The sequence below is a fragment of the Heterocephalus glaber genome, unplaced genomic scaffold (assembly GCF_053883595.1).
Source record: "Heterocephalus glaber isolate CG9 unplaced genomic scaffold, H.glaber_assembly_v1.0 deba00001687, whole genome shotgun sequence".
NCBI classification, from domain to species: domain Eukaryota; kingdom Metazoa; phylum Chordata; class Mammalia; order Rodentia; family Bathyergidae; genus Heterocephalus; species Heterocephalus glaber.
This window is the reverse complement of record NW_028258412.1, coordinates 19205414-19222901: the sequence shown is the minus strand read 5'-3', so window position 1 is coordinate 19222901 and position 17488 is coordinate 19205414. Positions and strand designations below refer to the sequence as shown.

At 49.2% G+C, this 17488-nt stretch overlaps 1 protein-coding gene and 1 long non-coding RNA gene across 4 annotated transcripts in view; one reads left to right on the top strand and one right to left on the bottom strand.

The window, feature by feature from the left end:
* Oas2 (2'-5'-oligoadenylate synthetase 2) overlaps positions 1-12277 on the top strand; it is a 23186-nt gene extending 10909 nt beyond the window's left edge. The window contains exons 5-11 of one of the 3 annotated variants that reach the window (XM_004843755.4): positions 241-367; positions 2710-2883; positions 5181-5463; positions 6724-6899; positions 7409-7647; positions 9052-9205; positions 12006-12277. In XM_004843755.4, the coding sequence (XP_004843812.2) occupies positions 241-367; positions 2710-2883; positions 5181-5463; positions 6724-6899; positions 7409-7647; positions 9052-9205; positions 12006-12077 (1225 nt within the window). In that variant the 3' untranslated portion in view covers positions 12078-12277. Of the gene's footprint in view, positions 1-240; positions 368-2709; positions 2884-5180; positions 5464-6723; positions 6900-7408; positions 7648-9051; positions 9395-10442; positions 11439-12005 lie in introns of those variants that run through there. The other 2 variants (XM_004843756.3, XM_087198539.1) reach the window with 2 other exon arrangements.
* LOC110348906 (uncharacterized) lies at positions 9411-17488 on the bottom strand. Its single transcript, XR_002394533.2, has 2 exons — positions 17306-17488; positions 9411-9668 (listed from the first exon to the last, which is right to left on the bottom strand). It is a non-coding gene; the product is annotated as an uncharacterized LOC110348906 (long non-coding RNA).

Genomic DNA, 17488 nt, shown 5'->3' with positions numbered 1-17488 from the left:
CCTCAGCTTCCCAGAGTGCTGGGATTATAGGTGTCAGTCTCCAGCTTAATGATTCAATTTTGAAAAGCAGAGAAGGCAGAGCCAGAGGGGTCAAGATCTTCTATGGAGCACCCTGGCAGCTAACAGGGTCTGCAGAAATCAAAATCCAGGGGGCCAGGTTCTCATTCGAGACCCTCTCCCCAAAACTGATTTCTTCTTCCACAAGCAGCTCCACTGATCTTGTATCTGGTGGATTCACAGGCCAGTCATCCTGGATCCGGTGGATCTAACCCACAGCGTGAGTGGCCACATCCCCTGGCTGGAACTACAGGCAGATGCACAAGGCTGGCTGTCTTCGCTCAGCTCCACCCCAGCATGGAGTGTCCTGGTAAGGGGGTCCCCGGGGCATGGCTCATCGTGCAGAGACATCGTGCCTGTGTTAGTTACTTTTCTCTCATTTCTGAGACAAAATACCAGACTCCCAAAGTTAGAGGGGAAGGGGTTTATTTGGCTTACAGTTCATAGAGGTTTCAGTCCATAATCGGCTGGCTCCAGGGCAGGGATGGTGAACAGTTGTTGCAGAGGAGAAACAACATGGTGAGCACAAGGCAGCAAAGGCAACAAGAGAAGTTAACCGCCTCTCTCTGTCCCTTTATCTTATTCAGACTACTTAGGGCCTGTAGCACTCACACCCTTAATCCTAGTGCCCTGGAGCCTCGAATTGCATTATGAATCAATTCCAACTTCACACACTCTAGATCAATCCTATGACCACATGAGGCTTTGGGGAGACCTCTAGACCCAAACCATAACAGTGCCCAACACCCACACACAGGCCCACCCAAGGGCACCCAGTCTTGGTTTCCTGTGACTGCTGTAACTGGGGGGCTTGAGACAACAGAACTTTATTCTCCTACAGCTCTGGGTGCAGAAGTCCAAAGTCAAGGTGCTGGCCAGGCTGTGCTGTCTCTGGGGCTCTGGGGAAGACCCCACCTCTTCTAGCCTCGGTGGCATTGGCCTTCCTCAGCCCATGTCCTTGTCACTCCAGCCTGTGCCTCCTTTGTCTCATGTCTTCCCTGTGTCTTCACATCATCTTCCCTCTGTGCATGAACGTCTCGGCATCTGTCTTCTCATAAGACACACAGTCACAGTGGATTAGGGCCCATGCGAATGGCTCAGCTTAGCCTGATCATGCCCTAAAGACCTCATCTCCAACGCTGTTCCTGGGGACGGCAGGTCAGAATGCCTACGTCTTTTACCAGGAAACCCATAGGGTTCTGTCCTTCCACTACAGTGACTGTGACATGCAAAAAGGAACAAAGACAAGAGAGGCACGCACAGGAAGCAGAGAAGGGGGGGTACCGGAACAAGAATACACCTTTCCAGGCCCCAACAGGGAACCACCTCCAGCCAGGCCCCAGCTGCAATTGTGAGGTATAGGTAACAGGGAAGGGGATGTTGCCAGAATCTCTACAGTGGGTAGAGATACAGTGCAAGGCAAATTAAATAAAGACAGGAAACTAGACTTAGAGGGAAGAAGCTGGGCCTTGGGACCTGATCGGTGCTGCTCTAGATAGCAAAGGCCCCCAAGCACATCCAGTATTTATGGAATACAATTGTGGGAAGGAATAGGGAGCCAGGTATGCTTTGAAGGCATCTAGTGAAATACTGCCAAATACCTGGCATGATGGCGCCAGGCAGGGCTGTTAGGGAGTAAGCTTTGCTTATCTTCCTTGGATAGAACAAACCAGTACTGGGACCAGGTGCAATTAGCAAGCAATCCATTGGGTCAGTGAGAAGCCACAATTCAGGGGAAAGGATTTTAATTGAGGTCACTCTGACCTGAGCTGCACGTAACTCAGCAGAGCCCTGCCACTTCACAGACCAGGACACACGTATGTGCACACACATGCACACTCACACAATGTACTCACACTCACACATGCACACACACCCTGCATGTTCTGCCCTGTGTGGGGGCCTCACTACCTTCAGCAACTATAAGGTCCACTTCCAACATCTGGGGGGGTCACTAAGGTCACCCTTTGACTGTGACGTGGGTGCCCCCACACCCCAGCTGAGCGGAGCCGCCTTTTCTTGTTCACCAGCAAGGGAACAGCATCTGCTCACCCCTGTGCATTCACCTCCTCACACTGCTGGTCAAAAGTGCCCCACATGTAGTAGCTTAAGACAACTAAAATGTCTCATCTTATAGCTCTGGGGATGCAGAGTCCAAACCCAGCCTTGTTGTCCTGGAATTGAGGTGCAGCGGCTCTGGGGAAGGGTGTCTCTGCCCTCCTGACTTCCGGAGGCTGCCTACAGTTCTGGGCTGCAGCCCCATCCTCCATCCTCAAAACCAAGGGCAGTGTCTTCTGGTCCCTAGAGCGCCCCACTTCAGTCCCCACATCGCCCGCTCCCACTCTAAGCCTCCTGACCCAGGGTGACACTGGGGCCCTCTGGGTAACCCAGGGCCCCTCCCCAGACCCAGGTCCTCTCAAGCCTCCAGGAGAAGCATCCAGGTCTCCTGTGGGCAGGAAAGAGAGGAACTGGGAGCTTTCATTCTGGGTTACTGGCACCCTAAACTCAGGCTGCTCGTGGGCTCTGTTGTTTTGAGGACTAAGGCCGGAGTACCTGCCTGTCCAGGGCTGGGAGCAGGAGAGAGGCCCAGGCAGGCAGGGAAGGAAGCCCCGGGCTGCCTCTGGGGAGCACATGGGCTCTCTGCTTCTCCAGCCAGCTCCGCTCTTCATGACCCCGGCCCATCGGCTGGACTGGTTCATCAAGGACTTTCTCCAGCCCAACGAAAATTTCCTCAAGCAGACCTTGAAAGCTGTGGACATCATCTGTAAGTTCCTTAGAGAAAACTGCTTTCGACATTCAACTACCAAAGTGCAAAGCATCATCAAGGTGAGCCCGGCCCTTCTCCCAGGGCGCTACTGGAGGGGAGCTGGGCGGTCACCCCAGAACCTTGAGGGAGAGGAGCGGGAAAGCGGTCTCCAGTGGCGCTGTGTGTGGGCCAGCTCCGTCCCCAGTGACCCGTTTCCCAGGCCCGGTCTTCCTCAGCGCTGGGGGGTGTGCAGCGCCTCGCTCTGGTTGCTGTCTGTCTTCACATCCCTCCTCCTCTATGGGTCTTTGTCCTCTTGTCCCCTAAGGATGCTTTTCATTACATTCTGGCCCCACCCTAACCCAGAAGGAGCTCAAAGTCTTTAATTTAATCCCGTCCGCAAAGATGCTCTGGCCAAGCGAGGTCACATTCAGGAGTTCCCTTCAGACTCATCCCCTGGGGCCACATTCAGCCTGAGCCTCAGCCAGAAAAGGGCCCCTCTCCTCTGTCAGTGCAGAGCCCGGCGCCGCCCGTCAATGGAGCTGCATTCACAGAACTGGCCACTCCTGTCCACGGCTCCAAGGCCACTGCTGACACGCCTGCTTCCCTCTGTGGTCGTGGGAGTGGATGGGCGTTTGCACACAGATGTGCACACGCATGCACAAGGCGGTCACTGAAGGGAGGAAGAGATTGTTCACATGTGTGGGAGAACATCTGGTGTGCAGCCGAATGCGTCCATGTGCAGGCCGTGTGCGTGCTGCACTGAGAGGGGTCAGGGAATCCCATGAGCAGTGAGTAAACTGCCTCACTGAGCTTAATCGTAGTGAAAACAAGACTGAGCGCAGGACCAGTGTTGACTCGGGCACCATGGGGCGTGCCTGTAATCCCATCTGCTCAGGAGGTGGGAAGGCCACAAGTCCAAGCTCCGCCCTCGCAACTTAGAGAGAGCTTGTCTCAAAATAAAATAAAAAGGAGGGCTGGGGGGTTAGCTCAGTGGTTTCGCCGCCTGCTACGCAAGTGCAAGGACCTGAGTTCGATCCCCGGTACCAATAAAAATAACAAGGCCTGGGTTCTAGCTCAGTGGTAGAGCACTGTTCTGGCACACACGGGGCCCTGGTTCTGTCCGCAGCACCACAGGAAGGGAAGGAAGGAAGGAAGAGCTGTGGGAGCACATGTTTTCTCCTCTCCTTCCTGACACCCCATTAACATGATAGTAAATAAAGAAGAAAAGGTCTGTCTTAGCCGCTTTTTTCCTTGTTGGGACAAAATACCCAAAACCTGCACCTTAAGGGAAGAGTGGTTTATCTGGCTCACAGTTTGTAGAGATTTCAGTCCATCATTGGCTGCCTCCAAGGCAGGAAGCTGGGACAGAGGGGCCAGGCAGGGGAAAGCTGCTCACCTCATGGCATCCAGGAAGTAGTGGAGGAGGGAAATGAACCCTCCCAGGCCACGCCCCCCGTGACTGCCTCTTCCGGCCAGACCCACCTCCTAAGAGCGAGCCAGCTCTAAGGCCCATAATCCAGTCACCTTCCAAAAGGTCAGGCCTGGGAGCACATGGGCTCTTAGGGGACATCTAGACCTAAGCCATGGCAAGGGTTATGGCCATGGGAAGAGGACGAGAGCCATAGGGCAGTAAGAAATTAGTGCCTGTCTTCTCAAAGTTGGTTGCAAGTGATAAAGGACTCTGTGAAGGGGAGAGGAAGGGGTCCCCTAGAGTAAGAGGGCTGCAGCCAGGGAAAGGCCAGCAGTGCCCACCATTCACAGGTGGGCTGCCTGCCTGAAGGGGGCTGGACAGGAGCCCAGGAGGAGCCATACCCAGGAAGTCGTTCTGGCTTCCGCTCAACACCTGCCTCACCCAGTGGCCAGGCATATACTACCTTCTCTCTCCAGAAATCAAAGGGAGGAGGAAAAGGGGAAGAGGATGGAGTTAGTGGAGAAGTCTATGTAGCAAAGAATCAGTTATCCACGAAATCTAAAATATGTACAATCTGGCCCTTCACAGATAGTCCGGGGACCTCTACACCCCAATATTATTCTGCAGACTTCAGGAAGAGACGGCTACATCAGGCACCAGAGTAGAACTTTCAGTGCAATCAGTTTGATTTTTTTAGGTGAAGGAGATTCAAATAAAGCTGATTTCCTTAGGAGAAATCTTTAGGGGCTGACTTGAGAAGTGGATCACTTACACCTGGCCCATTGCTTGTTGGTGTCAAAAGGACACAAGATGAACCGCCTTTGAAACACATTATCTGTTAGGTTGTGAAGTGAAACCTTCCGCCTCCCATGACCCTGGAGCCTCATTACTGAGCCTCTGCAGCGAGGCCCATGGGGGCTGGGGGTGGGCAGGAGATGCTGGGACTCAGCCTCCTTCTCTCCCCAGGGAGGGTCAGCCGCCAAAGGCACCGCTCTGAAGACTGGCTCCGATGCCGACATCATTGTTTTCCTGAACTCGCTGGAGAGCTTCCCCTCCCAAAAAACCTATCGGAGCAAAATCATCCAGGAAATCCGCCAGCAGATGGAAGCCTGCCAGCAGCAGCAGGCATTTGAAGTGAAGTTTGAGGTTTCCAAATGGACGGCTCCCAGGGTGCTGAGCTTCTCGCTGAAATCCAGAGAGCTCAATGAAAGCGTGGACTTCGACGTGCTGCCTGCCTACAACGTGCTGGGTGAGGCACCCTGACCCTGGCCCTGGGGAAGGGAGGTCGGGAGGGACAGGGGCAGGCAGAAGGGAGGGACAGTTTGGGGCTCCGGACAAGGCTGGGCAAACCCGGGCCTGCTCTGGATCCGGAGCCCCCAGAGGCGGCATCGATAACGGCAGCGTTACAGTGGAACGTGCGCCTGGCTCGAGCTCGTTCTCAGTTCTTATTAAAGGATCCCATAGCAACCAGGGCCCCTCTCTGATACCCACCCCCAGTGTCACCCATAGTCTGCCAGAATGGGGGACAGAAGAACTCCATGCACATTAGTACACAAAACCACCAAGTAATGCAGACAGAGATGAAAGAACACATGCGGGAAGCACTGTGAGGCAGAAACACAGGGAATCTTAGCAAAACTCTAGAAATGCAGTTTGTGGGTGCCAGGTACATAATGGGGTGTGAAAAGAAGCCAAAGCTGTTGGCAGCATTTCTAAATCACAGTCCTGAAGACCCTAGTACCTTCCCTCTGCCTGGTTCACAGTGGCTCTCAGAAAGGAACAAAAGCATCAGACGAAGATCAGCAAATGTTTTCAGTAGAAGGGAAGGTAGCAAATATCCTCAGCATCAAGGGTCATGTGGTATTTGTCACAACTGCTCAGCCACCACTGTGGATGAAGATGTACACAATACATTAACAAACGGGGTGGCCATGTTCCAATAAAACTTTATTGACTAAAATCAGCAGTGAAGGGCCGGGGATTTAGCTCAGTGGTTTTGCCACCTGCTGTGCAAGCCCAAGGACCGGAGTTCAATTTCCGGTACCAAAAAAAATCAGCAGTGAAGCAGACTTGGCCCAGGGCCATAGTCTGGGACCTGCAGAGCTGGGCACTGAGGAGCATTTCTGTGATAATGACGATCTTCTGATTCGGTATTCTATATCTGCTGAGAGCTGGGAAGATGACCCTGCAACTGAGGAACTAGATCCTAAGCTCATTCCTTTTAATGGACTCAAATGCAAAGGGGCACCCTGAGCAGCGGCTGCCGAACTGGACAACACAGCACACGCTTCTGTTAACAGCAGCTCCTGTGTTCACGTAGACCATATGCTTCTCCAGAAAACATCTTATTGCTCTGAAGACGATTCCCATACCTTAGGCATCAGAAATTCCAGTATACAATTGTGGTTCCAATAAATTTCACAGAATTAAATTATATTTGCCAAGAATGTTTCGACACCTGGTGCTGACCATACCTATTGGATAGAATGTAAATATCTCCCCCACCCAGGTCAAAGGAAGTCCACCCTCCGGGCCTATGCGGAGCTCATCCATCTGTATCAGTCCTCAGACACCGTGGGGGGAGAGTTTTCTACCTGTTTTACAGAGCTCCAGCGCGACTTCATTCTCTCCCGGCCCACCAAACTGAAGGACTTGATTCGCCTGGTGAAACACTGGTACAAACAGGTATGGCCCTTGGGTTACTGACCCTACCAGGAAGAGGTCACCACAATACAGCGTGTGTCACGGGCGGGGCCACTGGAGGGAACCCGCAAACTTTCAGCCCTGTGGATCTTTGTACAGTTCCCATCACCAACCGCATTTATTTGGGTCAGCCTTTCGGTACCCCCTACCATCAAAGCTGCTATCTGTGGCTTATTCTGCCCTCATCCTGGCCCAAGAATTGGGCAGGAATCCAAACCCACCTGCTCCAAAGGACGGATGGGGCTCAGGTGCCCGGATGTGCCATCCCCTGCATGCGCTTAGTGAGCAGGGGCGGGTGCTGTCTCCCGGAAGGCGGCCCAAACTCAGGTGGGCTGGGGCTGCATCGCCCATGTGGGAGTCCCTGCCTTGCTTCCCCTGACTTGCACACGAGGTCGTCTCTGAGTCCTTCATGACGACGACAGGCACAGGATCAGTTCTTCCTCTGTCACCGCCCTCACTGAGGCCATACGCTGTCCCCACTCTTCCCTCAGTGTGAAAAGAAAATGAAGTCAAAGGGCTCCCTGCCCCCAAAATACGCTCTGGAACTGCTCACCGTCTATGCCTGGGAGCGGGGCAGCGGGGCGGATGACTTTAGCACCGCCAAAGGGTTCCGGACCGTCCTGGAGCTGATCACAAAATATCAGCAGCTCTGCATCTACTGGACGGTCAATTACAACTTCGACGATGAGACGATACGGTCCTTCGTGCTGACCCAGATCCAGAGGCCCAGGTGCTCTGACCCCAGCCCTCCTCCCCGAGCCTGACTCCCTTCCACCCTGGCCCTGTAGCCTGGGTTCTCCCTCCCTGGGTCCTGACTCCCACCTTGAGTGAAGCTGGGCTTGGGCAGTGCTAACAACAGAGCTGTTCAGTGTCCCAGGGACAAGCCTGAGAGAATGGGGGAAGTGCTGTCTGGAGGGGACAGAGGAGGGACAGAGGCACAGGGCCCCTGAGTTTCTGTCACCGAGGTCAGAAGGAAGTGCTTGGATTTGTCAGGAGGTGTAAGAGGGTCCCTGAGGAATGACGCTATCATCATCATTCATGGGCTGATTTATTATTAGTGTTTTTATTAGATCAAGCTTGTTGTTGTTGTTGGGGTTTTTTTCGGTTTGATTCAGTTTGGTTTGGTCTGCTTTCGGCAGTACTTTAAGTCCCCAACTTTTGAATGAATGTTTGTAAGGTGGATTCATTCCTAAGTCCAACACAGTGAGTCTCATATACATTTAACACAAATATACAATGTAAAGCATAAAACACATACACACAAACTGTAAATAAGCTATTTTGACTTTTATGGTGACCTTGAAATGGTGGTACAGTAACAGCAACACTATACAGCTACTACCACAATTTGCTCACACCTAGGAATGTTGATCATGAGCCATCTGTTCTTGGCTGTGAAGGTTTCCAAGTCGAATGTTCATAAGTCAGGGACTTACAGTACTGGAAATTGAACCCAAAGCCTTCACACTGAGTTACATCCCTAGCCTTTTTTATATATATTTTTTATTTTTTAGAGTCTTGCTAAAACATTAAGTTGCCCAGGCTGGGCTTGAGCTTTTGATCATCCTGGCTCAGCCTCCCAGGGGGCTGGTAGGTATGTGCCACCAACCCTACCTTAGATCAGATTTTATCTACACTTTCGGACCTTCAAGAATATGCTTAGTACCACCTAGCAGGGAACAAAAACAAGGGAAGAAGGAGGAAAGGAAAGAGAAAGTAAAGGAGTGTTGATTTATTTTTATGTTTTGGTACCGGGGATTGAACTCAGGTTCTTGCACTTGCGCAGCAGGCGCCAAAGCCACTGAGCTAAATCCCCAGCCCAAGGAGTGTTGAGAAAGAACAGAGATGAGAAAGCATGAGCCCTCCCTGGGTGGCCCACCACAGGCTGTGCCCTACTTGGCAACATTGTATTTGATGAAAGATACATTGTATCTCAGGGAACCCACGGAGGCCAGAGTTTAATTACGCTTCCCTGTGTAGAGTAACAGCTTTCAAAACTTTGAAAGAGTATATTTGAGTGACTGATAGCTAAGATGTCAGGACACATTGTTTTATTGCTAAAACGAAGCCAGCTTCTAAATTCTGAACCCATAAATATGAGAGAAACTCTAACTTCTTCTAACCCCTCCTTTAGGCCTGTGATCTTGGACCCAGCTGAACCCACTGGCGACGTGGGTGGTGGAGACCGCTGGTGTTGGCATCTTCTGGCCAAGGAAGCAAAGGAATGGTTTTCTTCCCTCTGCTTCCGAGATGGCCAGGGGAACTCCATCCAGCCATGGAAAGTGCCAGTAAGTGTACTGTAAAGGCGGCAACTTTTGGAAGCAGCTTTGTAGCAGGCTTGAATCAGGGAATTTCTCCTGATGCAACCACTCTGAATAATTCAGCCACAAAGAACAAAAAACTCAACTGATCAGGTCTGAAGCAACCGTTCCCCTCCCTCAGTCTGTCCCAAGTAACCCTGAGGCCAAGAACCCAGGGCTCACACTACAGGGCTGTGGTGCTTTCTCCGGGAGCAGCTGTGTCCCCCCTCGGTGGCACTATTGACACGGAGGGCTGGTTGTCCTTTATTGGGTGTGGGGTGGGCACTGTGAGGGTGCTGAGCTGCATCCCTGGTCTCAGTGTCCCCTGGGGTTGGGGATGTGGCTCTTTCTGGCTGTAGGCTTGGACTTCACTCTCTTTAGTCGTTGGTCTTAGTACTCATGGCCCCTGAAACAGCAGCTGCACCTCCAGATGGTGGGTTCACCAACCAGGCTGGAAGAACAGAAAGGGAAAGGATAACCAGGCCCAGAGCACAGGGATTTTATCAGAAGCTTCGTCCAGCAAATTCTTACACTTTGCTTCCTAGAATGAATTCCCATGGGCTGTAGAGAGGAGATGACAACTGAGGAGATGGTTGGGTCTGTCAGTCTTGAGTACCTGCCGCCCTGGCCCAGGCTCCCCCTCCTGCCAGGGAAGGCTCAGTGCACCCCACCAGGACGCATTCCCACCCGGTGTCCTCGACCTTCGCCCATGCTCCCAGCTTCTTTCCTCAAAGCAGGCTCCCTCAGCCTCACACGCTTGACATTTGAGGCCAGGTGGTTCTTTGTCTAGGGCGCGCTCCTGTACATTGCAGGGCATTGATCCCAGGCTTCTGCCTACCTGCTGCAACCGAGTTGAGACCATTAAAATGTGTCAAGGAGAGGCTGAGGCAGGAGGGTCACAAGTTTGGCTCAATTTAGTAAGGCCTCGTCTCAAACTCGAAAATTTTTGGGTTCAATCCTCAATTCCAAAAAAACCCCTAAAGACATTGTCATAGGTCATCAGGGGAGCAAAAATGTGCCCAGATGAGAACCCTTGCTTTGAACAAACCCTCTGCATTCAACCATGGGCTCAGCCCATTTATCACAGTCTGCACTACTGAAAAGATGCAAATCAAGCTCTCTGGCCACAGCTTCCTCCCCAGATGCAGTCTCCAGTTTGGGGGTGATGGGCTGGATTCTCTTCACCTGTGGTCCGTACTGCTTAGGGAACACTGTTTCTCTCTAGACAGTGCAGACCCCAGGATGGCAGTGCTAGAAGAAACATCCAGAGCTCGGCTGCCAGTTGGTCCCAAAGAATCAGGATTTTTCCAAATGACCCCTCCTCTTTCCTTTCAGTCTCACCCGGGAATCCCCTGTGTCCCCCAGGGGAGCCCTTGCTTGGGTCGTGGTGCCCACCACTCTGAGCTTGCTTTCAGAACCTTCCATCTCCTCTGCTGCCTTGGCTGCCTCTTTCCTTCCCTTCTGTCTGCAAACCCTTCTCCCCCTGCCGACAAGGAGGTCCCCAGCCAGCAGCCAGCTGCTCCTCTCTTCAACTGCAGGCCTGCAAGGGCTTGCAAAACAATGGTTCCCTCACCTAAAATGCCCTGTTGCCTGCCTCCCACCCAGCAGGATCTTCCTGCCAAACCCAAAGGCTTCTTCCAAGGCCTCTAGCTTCAAGATACTCGACGGTCTAAGCACCTTAGCTCATAAGCCCCTGGTTATGGTTTTATTTCCACTGCTTCTGTAAGAATAAAGAATATACCTGGCCTTTCTGCCCAGTTCCTGGCACAGAGCCTTAAAACCTGTGGCATTTTCTACCCAAAGAATTTTTTTATCTTCATAATGAGCCCCTTTTGACCATCCCTGTGATGAAACTAGCAAGGTGACAATGTGGGCTCTGCAGTGTTTCAAGGGAGGGACTTTCAGTCCTGCCCCCAAGTCTGCAGGGAGGAGACGGGGACTACAGCTTGAGTTCCATCACAGCCAGTGATGTAATCAATTGTGCTGGAATGATGAGGCCCCAATTACCAAAGAAAGAAAGAAAATGAGAGAGAAGGAAGTGAGAGAAAGACAGGACGCTGAGCTTGGGGGCACCCTGGTTGGCAAACTCCCCAGCATCTCATCAGGAAGGACAACCATCCTGTCTCCATGGAGACAAGCTTCCGCACTCAGGACTCTGTATCTCCTCCCCTGCGTGCTGTTCACTTATATCCTTTCTAATAAAACGGTGATTGTTAGTACAGCTCTTTCCTGTGTTCTGTGAGTCATCCTGATGAGTTATCAAACTTGAAGGGTCGTCATGGGAACCACCAAATTTGCAGCCAAGTGGAACAGAGGTGCAGGTACCCTGGGGCTCCCCCTTGTGGCTGGTGTCTGAAGCCAGTACAGACCTGACAGAGCTCTAACTCTTACACCAGCCAGGTAGCTGGAGTCCAAGCTCACTTGCAGAACAGGTGTCTGCCGTCAGGAGGCCAGTGTTGGAATGCACCACTGCTCTCGTCCGGGACACAGGCCAAAGAACACGATATAACTGAGGCCGAGAAGTAAAGGAACGAGCCCGGTGTGACCGTGCACACCTGTAACCCCAGCACTCTAGGAGGGGGACAGGAGTGAGCTGAAGCCCAGCCTGGGCAATTCAGCAACATATCAAGACCCTGCCTCAAAATTAAAAGAGGACTGGGGATGCAGCTCAGTGTAAAGGCCTTGGATTCAATCCCCAGAACCTAAATAAATAAGTAAATAGGAATAAAGTCAGCAACTCAAAGCCACACAAAGGCAGGAAGGGACTAATTTCAGTCTTTCACTCCAGTGTCTTCCAGCATCCAGCAGACAGTTAAATGCATTAAGAGATGAGAGACTTCACAGCGATCAAGAACACTGATCATTACCAGAAGTAGCTAAGAGTAAGATGTGCTGGTGCACATCTGTAATCCCAGCACTCAGGAGGCTGAAGCAGGAGGACCACCATGAGTTCCAGGCCAGCCTGAACGACATCACAAGACCCTGTCTCAAAAACAAAACAAAACGAACAACAACAACAAAAAACCCCCCAGAAAAATACATAGAAGTTACTAGGGCACCAGGACTTTCTCAGAAAAAAATTAGCAACTAATGGCAACTAACAGGAAAAAATTGAACTCAGCCTTTCTTGTATTTCAGGATAAACAAGCTGCCATAACTGATGATTACAAAAAATTGGGTCATTTAACAGAAGAATTCAACTTAATAAATGCTGAGAGGATGACAAAATTAGAAGCAGTTTTGCAGCCTCTGGTGAAATAAGTGATTTAGGCAGAGATTATCCACGGATGAAACTGTTAGATGAAAAGCTGATGGGGCAGCTGTGATGGGGTAGCAATGTCACCTTCCATAGCCTCAGTTAAATCACAGCATCAGTGAGAGAGAAATTATAGGGGTTCGGGTGTACCTCAGTGGAAGAGTGTGTATTTAGCATGCACAAGGACTTGATGAAGAAAAGGAAAATGCAGGAGAAAGCCAGACAGAAAGGTGGATGTGAGTTCTCACAGCCACAAAAGGAAAGTGATCCAGGAACCTAGTGAGAAGCCAATTAAGTAGACTTAACCATCAGGACCCAAGGTCTGCATTGCACACCTGGTTACCCTGGGAACTAGGTCCCACTGCTGTCGAAGGAGGCAGCAGTGATGAGAAGAGGACACACAGTGAGTGGCCAGTGGCCTGGGAGGAGTTTGGGAAGAGTTTGAGCAGCAGATAGGAAATGAGGTTCCCAGTACCAGGGGTCTGTGGATAAAAGGGTCACCTGCATCCGAATGACAGGGGCTTCTCTGCTTGGCCCAGGGGCTCCACTGCCAAGTCCAGTCAAATCTGAGCAGGGAGAAGAGACCGGAGGCCAAGGGCCTCAAAATTCATGAACCTTGAACCACTGGGGAAAATCGCTAACTCTCCTTGCCCACCAAATGTTACCTTCCTACATCAGTGCAGAGCTCAATGCAACTGTATAGAGTCTGTAAAATTAGGAAAGCCCAGGACTGCAAGTACAGATGGCTGGGAAAGCTGCAGTGATGGCTCTATGCATGGGGTGAAATATTCCGAGTAGCCCCGAGCTGGGGAGGAGTAGAGAGGGGTCGGCACATGTGTAAGTAGGAGCTTGGTGGCTTCATGCTACTAGCGCCTCACCAGGCCATGGGCACTTTCCAGCCTAGACTGCGAAGCCTGATCCCCAGTGAGGAATCTGAAGTGTGGAACTGGAGTCCACGGTGACAGAGCAGAGGATTTATGGTGCTGCCACGGGCTGTGCTGGGTAGCAAGTGTGCAAAGATGAATCAGTTAGACAAAGGAGCAGTGTGGCCAGAGCAGGTGCTGGGTGGCTCTGAACTATAGCCAAGGCTGTAAATGCTAAAAAGGCATCGATATGGCCAACCTGCCTACCCAATTCTGACAGACAAACCAACGTTCAGCTGTTTCATCAGTACAATCGATAACGTCACAGTCGTCTCTCTAAGGAATCGCCTCCTGGGCCATAACAGCCAGGCCACTGCCTTACAGAGCAAAAGCCACAGGAGACACAGGGAAACGCGGAAACACGTGCTGATAACAGCCGACTTTGGCAGATCCCTCTCAGGCGTGAAGATCTAGTGGGCTAAAGACAGTGTGCAGATAAAAGACCTAAGCTAAGGAGCCCATAAGGAGACTTGAGAGGGGAGGATATGACCTGAGTATGTCGTGTGTGTGTGTGTGAACGTGAGTGTTGTTGTGCTGTGTCATTAATTCCCTCATAAAAGCAAGTTGGGAGATATTTTAAAGGCATTTTCTTTAAGATTGGTCCTAAGGTGGGAGGGGATGAGGAAAGGAAAGAATGGAAAGGAAAAATTATGAGAAAAGAGAAACAAAAAGGAAATGAAATCTATGTAAATAGGGAAGGGTGGAGGGGGTGAAGGGCGCACAGGGAATGGGGAAAAAATAAGAACCAAGATACATCATGTACAGGTACAAGCTCCCAATGATAAATGGAAACATGTTGTATACCTAAAATGTACCAATAAAAGAATTTAAGGAAAAAAATTAAAATTAAAAAAAAAAAAGATTGGTCCTAAGGTCCTGAGTTTATTTCCTGGTACTGGAAAAAAAGAAAAAAGATTGATCTCACTATTGTATGAAGAGTTATTATTAATGAGAGAAAAAGAGAAACCATAGGGATGTATATTTAATTTTAACCCACAGAATAGAAAACATACCTTCCCAAGCAAACAAAACATTCTCACGGATTGATCACAAGTCATACACTTGATAACAATAGTGTTAGTAGCAGTGGTAGTAACACAAAGAGTACCCTCATGGCATAATTTAATAAAAGTAGACATTATTAAGAATTTTATAAAAGTATGTAATCTGGAAATTTAAAAAGTTTTTACATTAAACAACTCTTGGATTAAAAGAAGAAATAGAAACCCCCAAAATTACTGAATTTCTAAAGAATGATGATAATAGCTGGGGACACATTTGATACAGGGATCAGAGAGAAATACAGAAGCCTTAAGGACTTTTATCAATAAAAAATAAAAGTATGAAGATCAATTAATGAAAAAATCCCAGCTCAAAGTTCAGTAAAGGAAAAGGGATACAGTAAAGTAACCCTAAAGAAAGCATAAAGAAGGAAATTTTAAAAAGCAAAAATTGATGAAGTAGAGAATAGAAAAACAGTATATCTAATTAATAAATGAAAATTCTGTCTCAAAAAATAGGATCAAACACCAGCCAATGTCAAGAGAAAGCACAAAAATACAGACTAAGAAATGACAAGGAGAAATAGCTATTGAAAGATAAAAAATATCCTAAAAGGCTATTCCATCTCTACATGACTTAATTTGAAAACCTAGATAAAATGGATGATTTCCTAAGAAAATAGTAGGTGGTCCCATTCGAAAAGTTCAACAGACCCATTTCTGTATTAAAGATAGAGAACATTATCAACTGTCCCCCCACCAGGGCCAGAGGGTTTCACAGGAGAATTCTACCAAAACCTCAAAGGCCAAAGCCCTCAAAGTTTCAAATACTCCCTACATGGTTCCAGAGAATTGAAAATGAAGGCAAACTTCCTAATTCATGTTTCAAAGTATAACATTGCTACATAAACCTAATAGAGGGAATGCAAAGGTGACAGATGTGAAATTTCTAAATAAAATCTCAGCCCAGAATCAGACTCCACGTGAAGAAATGACACACCGTGATCAAGTGGAACTTATTTCAGGAATGTAAGACTTGGTCAATACTAGGAAATGTATTAATAAGATACACCATATTATATCTAAAAATTAAATCATCATAAAGATTGTAGGTGCCAACAACACTTTTAACAGAATTCAACACCCATTCTTCAAGAAAATCAGACCACCCAAATTTAAAAGATCTGACCCCAAAAATGGGGATCTGAAATGAATCGATACTTCTCAGATGAAGAAGTACAAATAGCAAATAAATATATGAAAAAATGTTCAACATCACTGGTCATTCAAGAGGTGCAAATTAAAACAACACTGAGATGCCATCTCACTCCAGAAAGAATGGCTGCTATCAAGAAATCAACCAACAACAAATGCTGTCGGGGCTGTGGGGAGAAAGGAACCCTTCTCCACTGTTGGTGGGAGTGCAGACTGGTGCAACCACTGTGATAATCAGTGTGGAGATTCCTCAAATAACTAAAGCTAGAGGTTCTATTTAGCCCAGCTATTCCTCTTCTTGGTATCTTCCCAAAAGAATTAAAAGCATCCTACCACAGTGATATATGCACTCTTATGTTTACAGCACCATGGTCTGTAACAGCTAAATCTTGGAAACAGCCCAAATGCTCATCAACCAATGAATGGATAAAAAAGAAGTGGTTTTGTACACAGTGGAGTACTACTCAGCCATAAATAAGGATAGGCTTGAGACATTTCTAGCTAAATGAATGCGTCTTGAGACCATGCTCTTAAGTGAAATAAATCAGACACACGTGTTTAAATACCCCATTGTTTCTCTGGTGTGAGAAACCAAAAGTGTAAATAAGGACCAAAATGCATAATAGATATTGGGAAATGGGAAGAAAATGTTCAACTGAGAAGGGGGACTAGGGAGGGGGAAGAGGGAAGGAAGGAAGAGACAAGAAAAAAAAAGAATAGAAGGGAAAAATGGAAACAAAGCTTTTGTAAATACGGAGGGGGAGGGGGTGGAAGGGAGGGGAGGGGAATGGGGAAAAAAGAAGCAGCAAGATACATCATGTCCAGGTACAAATTCCCCATATGAGGCCCGGGGATTTAGCTCAGTGGTTCCGGCGCCCGCCTCGCAACCACAAGGTCCCGAGTTAGATCCCCTGCATGAAAAAAGAAAAAAAAAAAAAAAAGTGAACCGTAATTATTAGTGGGAGGCACAGGGGAAAGGAAAGAAGGGAAAGGAAAAAATGATGAGAAATGGAAAAAATGGAAATAAAGTCTTTGTAAATAGGGAAGGGTGGAGGGCGTGAGGGGAGGGCTAGGAATGGGGAAAAAATAAGAACCAAGATCCATTATATAAAGGTACAATTCCCAATGAGAAATGTAATTGTGTTGTGTACCTACAATGTACCAATAAAAGAATTTAATACAAAAAAAAATCCCTATATGAATATGATCATCATGTAGATTTGAAATGTACCGATAAGAGAAAATTAAAACTACCCTTAAAGTCATGTCTCAACTATGAGGTTGGCAAAACCCTGCAGCGTGCAGCCCGTGGGTGCCAGGCTCCTGGGCCCGGGTGAGGAGCGTGGAACCAACTCAAGCCTTCCGGGGGGTTTGGCGCTCCTGGGCAAGTTCTCCTTAGCACTTCCATTTCACCGCCTGATCCCGTTCTGGGAATCCGTGCTGACCTAGTCCCAGTTTTGAGGCTGGGACGTTCAGATCACGTCACCGACAGATCTGGGGGGTGTCGAGGACCTGCTTCCTAACGCCATCCCTCGGGGGTGGGGCGTCGACACGAATGTGGGAGACGCCAACTGCAGGCCGCGGCGACTTGTGCCTCCCACACGAGTCAGACACACGAGCTCTCCTTGGACTCCTAGGTCAGAAGCTGGTGTGCTTGTGAAATACGGATTTCTGACCTTCGTCCGAGAGTTACCTGAATAGAAGCTTCAGGAAGGGCCCTGGATCCTTCGTGCCCGATGCGCAAGGCCATTGCTCACGCCTCTTCCTTTCTCGGTCCTCCTCTTCCCTGCCTCTCCCTCCTTTGCTTTCTTTTCCTCTGATCTTCAATCTACTGCTGCCCTCCTGCTCTTTGCAGCTGGCTCTTGCTGCCATCTTG